Source organism: Mercurialis annua, linkage group LG6 (assembly GCF_937616625.2).
Source record: "Mercurialis annua linkage group LG6, ddMerAnnu1.2, whole genome shotgun sequence".
NCBI lineage: Eukaryota > Viridiplantae > Streptophyta > Magnoliopsida > Malpighiales > Euphorbiaceae > Mercurialis > Mercurialis annua.
The window spans coordinates 21,658,021-21,665,894 of NC_065575.1; the positions used below are offsets into that span (position 1 = coordinate 21,658,021).

The window sequence follows — 7,874 nt, forward strand, 5'->3', positions numbered from 1 at the left end:
AAAATTGAGTTTCTGACAATAAACGTCTGTCATAAATGAAATCGTGACAAAATTGTTTATGTCATTATAATAATTATAATAAAATTAATTTTATTATAATTACACAACTATGATAAATTTATTTAGTCACAAAAAACTATTGTAATTTTTATGATGCAACTAAATTTGTCACTAAATTAAAATAATGATGAAATCTATTATGTCACCACTTTTATAATTTCGTAAAATGCTATTTTGACAAAATTATTTTGTCATGTGTTTCTTATCATAGAATTTGTTTTGCCATAATTTATGCAGTAATGAATATAGTGGCCATATTTTATTTTATTTCAATTTTATTTACTATATTGCTAAAGCAATATACAGAACTTAACTGATTAAAACAATCACGATTTTACTTTTAAATTAAAAAAATAAATGCATAATTTTTTAATATTCTCAAATAATAAAAGAATTCCAAACCAATATAATATTTGCTAATGATAACAATATCTTAAGTAAACAGCAAATTTGATTGAGGAGATGTCCATTTTGTCTATTTCTTTGTCAAGTCATTAACTTCCATCTGCAATGGAAAAAATAGTTTAAATGTTAATTTTCAACTAACTTGTATAAAAATTTAACTTAAAAAATTTATGATGAAAGATAAATTTCAAATAGATTCTATAATATATTTAAATAAGTTGTTACATACCAATCAATAGAAGTTTTACCACAATGTTGTTCGTCTATCAGTTTCTGAACAAGAAGCATGAGTTTGTTTTGCGACTGAGTAAGCTTATCAATTGTCGCTTGTTGACCTTGAATTTGATCATTTAGTCCATTAGCTCGCTTTTCAGACTCGGACTTTTCAGCAAGTAAACGAGCTTCAAATTCTAACTCTCTAGATGTAGTCGGTTTGGTCCCATATCCAAGTCCACGAGCATATCCGAATTTTGGTTTATCCAAGACTTTTTCAAGAATTTTTTTCCCATCAATTTCAGCGCCTTCCTCAAATGCTTGAGAGCGAAGAACTTCCATTTGTTTCTAAGTATTGACATATACTTTAGTAACACTTTGTAACATATTATTAGATAATTATTCAAATAAAAAACATCTTACATATTTTTCTTCAGCTTGTGGGTGAATCCATGAACCATCTTTTTTACGATGTGCTTCGGAATAAAGTCTCATTTCAGGTGTCTGTTCATCTATATCTTCAGTGGTTTCCTACAAAATATACATAAAAAATCATTGCAAAAAGTCAAATGATAGAAAATTTAAATGTAAAATCAATTTAAATATTACATGCAAAGTAGAAGTCAAATTCTCCATACTATTTCATACAAACGTTGGCAATAAGACTTTGATCCTGAAGTATGATTAACAGTCAATTTTCTGCGATTAAGAACGTTTGCAGCACTTTGAACCTATTAAAAAATTGGTCATTAATATTCATCAAAAGAGCAATGATTAACAGTTGAAATGAAAAATTTACAATAAAATAAAATTCTCATATGTTATGGCTCCAATTGGAAATGGATCTGAAAATGTAAACAGTTAAATGGGTTTTATAAATTCAAAATTTAATAGCTTGTTATCCAAATTACAACATTAACAATAAAAAAAGACCCGAGCATGAATTCATATCAACTTCATTAAGTATAAATAAACAAATACCAATAATAGCAAACATAAATCAGTATCATTTATTTAATCAATGTCATTTTGTAGAATTTCCACTAACATACACTCTAAACTAATAAACAGTAAAAGACTAATTACATCAAAGATAAACAACCAATATCATCAGTATAATCAATGTGGTTTTATAGGGATTTATTACACTGGCATACACTTAAAACTAAAAATAGTAAAAGGTTGTCTGCATCAAATAGCACAATATACTCTTTGTTCTAATACTATGTAATCTACAATAATTATTTCACTTTGTTGTTAGTAAAAAAATAAAAAGAATGTAAGAATGCAATAAAAATTGACAGTCCCTGAATGTTATAAACATACAATCATATAAAGAATCGAATACTATTTGAAATAAATTAGATTAGTACACGAGCGCATTTTAGTTGATTTTTTTCTAACAAAACAATGAGAGAATATTAGAGTAAAAATTACATTATTACCTTAAATTGTTCATGCCCGTGAAAGTGTTCACATAATTTCTTCCAATCATCTACTTTAACATCTTCCGGCGGATGTTTTTCAGCTTCCTCACGAGTAGAGAAGTATTTATAGTGCAAGTGGCAACGATGTTTATAATTTATAAAATCGTCTACCCATCATCTTATATACGACTTCTTTTACATGTAAATCACTTAAATCGACTTCAAATTCACTCTACAAATATAAGAGAATGCATATGAATCATCAATAAATATAGTACAAGTAAGCATACATAACAGGTGATATACAAGAACTTTACATTACCTGAATTTTTGTAATCATAGCTTCTTTATTTGCATCAGTTACATCAGACCAATAAAATACACCTAACGGTGCCATTAATCGAGTGAGAACGCCGATTTCCATTTTGAACATTTTCTCCGAAGGACCTACTGGTAAATTGTGTCTTTTTGCAATCAAAACTCCACCAATTTTTGAACCATCCTTGGTTCTTCTCTTAACTTCAAATCCTCTACCTTTCCCTCGATTATTTTTCTTAGAAAGGAAATCTAAGAAAAAAAGTAACAATATTAAGTTTTGTTAAGATTTTTATTATCTTTTGAATATTCATTCTAATTTACAACCATTATATAACAAACTGAGTTCATATATTGACTTATAATATTGAAAGTAAAAATCAGAAATCAACTAACCATCGTCAATATTTGTTGCTTCTGTTGACATAGATTCATTCTGTGTAATCGAATTCATTGCATGAATTGATGCTTCAGCTGCTGAATCAATAGAGATGTTCTGAGTATCAACACTCCTTGGGTTTGCAGTGGATATCACTGGAACGGGAAGAGATTGAGTAGTCACTCGAGTAGAAGTTTGATTCATTATTGTAGCCTGAGATTGAGTTTCTTTTTCCAATATAGATGAATTGGCATTCATTGAAAGCGATTGAGATTTTGCTTTAGCAGCCTTTTGTAAGCTATTTAATGATACTACCCTTTTTCTAGTACCAGGTCCCATTTTTAGAGAATCTGTAGAAACAAATACAGTAAATCAACTGATTTTAGGATGTCTAACTTTGAACTTTTAGATGAGAGAAAGACATGAAAAAGAAACTGATAGTAGCTAATTTTAAGGTACTGTCGTGGGATAATTAGAGTTAAGAGAAAGTGGGTTTTGTGAATTTAAAACGACTAAGATTGAATTGGGGAAGGTAAAAAGAGTTTTGGAGGGAACTTATTTGCTGCACGAAAATTGAAATTAAATTTTTAATAATCAACTTGGGTGGGATTTTTAAAGAATGATATGCAACTGTTGTCTCTAAGAGCATTCCCAATCGTACTATTTAAAATAAAGAGCATCTTTTATAAAATAAAGAGTATCTTAAAAATAAAGAGTGATATTTAAAATTTTACTCCAATGGACTCTTTAATATCAGTTTTTTTATTGTATATAATATAATTAATAACAAAATAAAAGTATTAAATAATATTAATATTAAATTAATTGACTCTCTAATATTAAATTTTATTTTATTTTGTTTTCATAAAAAATATTAATAAAATATTAAATATTAATAAAATAATATTTTTTATTTTTATTTTTTATTTATTTATTTATTTATTTATTCAGTTTTTTTACTAAAAGTTAAAATATAATATTTAAAAGTTAAAATAATCACCTTATTTTTTAAAGTTTAAAATTCTACTATTTGAAAAATGAAGTAGAGAATGAAAAATGACTCTCTACATGTGGAGAGCCATTTTCACTCTGTACTTTAAATATAAATAATAGAGAGTCCATTGGACTCCTAATTTATTGTCAAACTCTTTAATTTAAATAGTTTAACAATTTTAGAGAGTCCATTGGGGATGCTCTAAGTACATTGCATTTTAACCGCACAAATCTTATCATGATTTTAGTATAATCTTATATTTTATAATTTGATTTATTTTCATTTAAACACTATTTATGTTATTTATTAATTACTACTTATTTCAATTTAGTTAGATATATTTACTTTTTATTCAAATCAAAAAAACTATTTTTTTATTTTAATTGTAATTTATTTTAATTACATTATTAATCTTTATTTAAAAAATATTACTTAATTTGTATTTTGATATAATTTTTTTAGCTTATAGTTTTTAAAATAATATTTAGATCATTGAATCAAAAAAATTACTATAGTAAGTAATCCAAAATTATAACACTCCCTTCGTGTAAATAGAGTTGTTCATTTTGTTATTATTGATGGATACCGAATCCTATTGTAAATATAATGGAGCCGAGTCACAGGAGATCCATCTCAGATGATACCGGACTCCCTCTGAAGATCCGAAGATATGGAGGAGACGCCGAATCCCTTAAGATTCGGTGATATGCTAATAAAGACCGAATCCCACATGATCCGCCCAAAGCGCGTTAGGACCGGGATTCGGGTAATCGACTAAGAATGGAAGTATTGTCCTATTCGGACACAAACACTATATATGGAAGGATAAGCTCTACTTTAGGAAGATAAGACCATTTAGGAAGACGTTCCTAAATAGGATTCTTATCAGATTAAGGTAGATCACGACAAATCAGGAGAATCCCTACGATATCGCCGAATCCCTGCAAAGTAGGATTCACCTGCCTAATACAACTCTACTAGGTATATTCGACTACTATAAAAGGAGCGCGAGGTATGCCTAGAATCATAATTACATTCATATACACAAAACGCTGCTCAAATCTCTAAACTGACTTTAGCATCGGAGAGTTAATCGGACAACCACCGTCCGGTTAGCTTCTACCTTGTTTTGCAGGTCTTACTCACCGGTTCAGAAGGCAGACTCCATCAATTGGCGCCGTCTGTGGGAAAAGCTTAACTAAACTTCAAAAAGAAGGAGCTTTTCTGAACTCAAAAACAAATCTCATTGAAGAAGATGACTTCTGAAAGAGTAAACCTGAAGAATCAAACGTCACAGAGAAAACAGAAAGCAACAGAACTCTCAACTCCTCCTCCAGTAACTTTTGACGGGGAAGACTTCGGGAGAATAGCTGAAGAGCATAACGAAGCTCTAGTGGTAGCCATGATCATCGAACACTGGAACGTTGAGAGAATCCTGATCGATGAAGGAAGCGCAATAAACCTAATAACAAGAAAGGCTTACGAAAGCCTAGGAAGAGAACTAGCAGAACTAAAAAGAAATGCCACACCTGTGGTAGGATTTGGGGGCTCGCCAATTAAGCCCAACGGAACAATTACACTCGATGTCAAGCTAGGAAGGACGAGGAAAAGCGAGGAATTACCTACACGGTTTAGTGTCGTAGAAATCGACTTGCCGTACAACGCGATACTGGGGAGACCTTTCCTCCACGACTCAGCCGCCGTGACGAGCATAAAGGCACTGACCATGAAGATACCAACGAAACAAGGAATTATCACGATACAAGGAAACCGAGCCGAGGCGAAAAAGTGCTACGAACGAGCAATAAAAGAATCAGGCGAAACAATGGCAATAGAAGAAATCCTTAATCACGACATCGAAGAAAAAGAAACAGCACCCGAAGGCGAAACAAAGAAACTCCAACTCGACAAGGAGAAAAGAGTAAATCTCGGCGCAACCATGAACCCAAAGATCAAAAACGAAATCACGGCCATGCTGAAAAACAACGTCAAAACCTTCGCTGCTAACGCGTCAGAAATAGTCGGGATAGATCCCCAAGTCATTACTCATGATCTAAATGTAGCGGAAGCGGCGAACCCTGTGAAGCAAAAGAAAAGGAAGTTCTCGGAAGAAAAACAGAAAATAATCGCTGAAGAAGTAGAAAAATTGGAGAAAGCGGGATTCATACGAGAAGTCCACTACCCCGAGTGGGTAGTAACGTAGTTATCGTAAAGAAAGCCAACGGAAAAAATAGAATGTGTGTAGATTACACCGATCTAAACAAAGCGTGTCCTAAAGATAGCTACCCTCTCCCAGACATCGATCAACTCGTGGACTCTACTGCTGGACACGCGATGTATAGCCTAGCCGACGCAGCTCAAGGCTACCACCAAATTCAGATGAAGGAGCAAGACCAGGAAAAAACTTCATTCATCACGGAGGGAGGAACTTACAGCTACACGGCGATGCCTTTCGGTTTGAAAAACGCCGGAGCGACATACCAAAGGCTTATGAATTTCATGTTCAAAGACGAGATAGGAAAACGAGTCCAGGTGTATGTAGACGACCTAATTATCAAAAGCGAGAATGAGGAAACCCATGCAAAAGATCTTGAAGAAACATTCAACATACTGAATAAGTTCGGAATGAAGCTGAACCCTGACAAATGCACGTTCGGTGTACAAGGCGGGAAATTCCTGGGATTTATGATATCTCAAAGAGGAATAGAGGCGAACCCCGAGAAGATCAAAGCAATTATGGACATGAAGGCACCAAGAAACATAAACGAAGTTCAAAAACTCAACGGGCGAATCACAGCACTCGGTAGATTCATGTCTTGCTCAGCAAAAAGATGCTTGCCTTTCTTCAAAGCCCTTAAAGGAACACAAAAATTTGAATGGAATGAAGACTGTGAGAACGCTTTTGAAGAAATAAAGAAGTTCCTCGTCACCCCTCCATTGCTCAGCAGACCGCTGAAAGGGGAGACGCTATATCTATACATCAACACCACATACGAGACTATCGGAACAGTACTGGTGAGGGAAGAAGACAACGAGATGAAGCCAATCTACTACATTAGTCGAGTCCTGAAAGGCGCGGAGACACGATACCCCGAGATCGAAAAAATGGCACTGGCCGTATTAACCACAGCTAAAAAGCTGAGATACTACTTCCAAAGTCACAACGTTGTGGTAAGAACAAATCAACCATTGCGAAAGGCGATCCAACGACCAGAAACGTCCGGAAGATTAGTCCACTGGTCCATCCAACTCAGCGAACACGACATAAGATACGAACCTCGCCCGACTCTAAAAGCACAAGCTTTGGCGGACTTTGTAGCAGAAATAACTCCAACCGAGACTGGTCAGCCCAAACCAGCCTTGGTATGGGAACTTCACGTAGATGGAGCGTCGAATGAAAAAGGAGCTGGAGCAGGAGCCATCCTCAAAGGACCCGAAAAAATCAGAATCGAATATGGAGTAAACATCCAATTCACCGCCAGCAACAATGTAGCTGAGTATGAAGCCCTAATCGCAGGCCTCGGCCTCACATTAGAAATAAGAACGGAAATCCTAAAGATCTATAGCGACTCCCAGCTGGTGGTAAATCAGGTCAAGGGAGAGTATCAAGCCAAAGAAACAGGGATGATCGAATATCTGGGACAAGTCAGGACACAGCTCCAACAGCTGGAAGCACAAGGAGGACAATGGGAAATCATTCAAATCCCGAGAGAGGAAAACACCGAAGCCGACGCCATCGCCAAATCAGCATCAGAACTCGGAGATCTATTCACTAAAATGCAGTTAAAGGAAATTCTCGAATCACCAAGCACCAGAAAAACAGAAGTCATGGCAATCGAAGAGGCCGACTCTTGGATGACCCCATTGATCAAATATCTAGACTACGGCGAGTTACCAACAGACAAAGTCGAAGCCATCCGCACCATCAGAAAATCTGCCAACTACTCATTTCACAACGGAGTTCTTTACCGAACCTCCTTGACTCATCCATGGTCTAGGTGCGTCTCGCCCCAGACAGGAGAATCCATCTTAAAAGAAATCCACGAAGGAATATGCGGAGCACACGAAGGAGCAGTCACCA

General features: G+C 34.4%; 1 protein-coding gene across 1 annotated transcript; it reads right to left on the minus strand.

The window, feature by feature from the left end:
- Window positions 1-535: 535 nt before the first annotated feature.
- LOC126687687 (uncharacterized) lies at window positions 536-3,138 on the minus strand. Its single transcript, XM_056106348.1, has 8 exons — window positions 2,817-3,138; window positions 2,428-2,672; window positions 2,277-2,337; window positions 2,124-2,206; window positions 1,317-1,409; window positions 1,102-1,209; window positions 691-1,026; window positions 536-565 (listed from the first exon to the last, which is right to left on the minus strand). Exons 1-8 carry the CDS (start codon window positions 3,136-3,138, stop codon window positions 536-538), a joined length of 1,278 nt encoding a protein of 425 aa, XP_055962323.1.
- Between the last annotated feature and the right edge of the window lie 4,736 nt (window positions 3,139-7,874).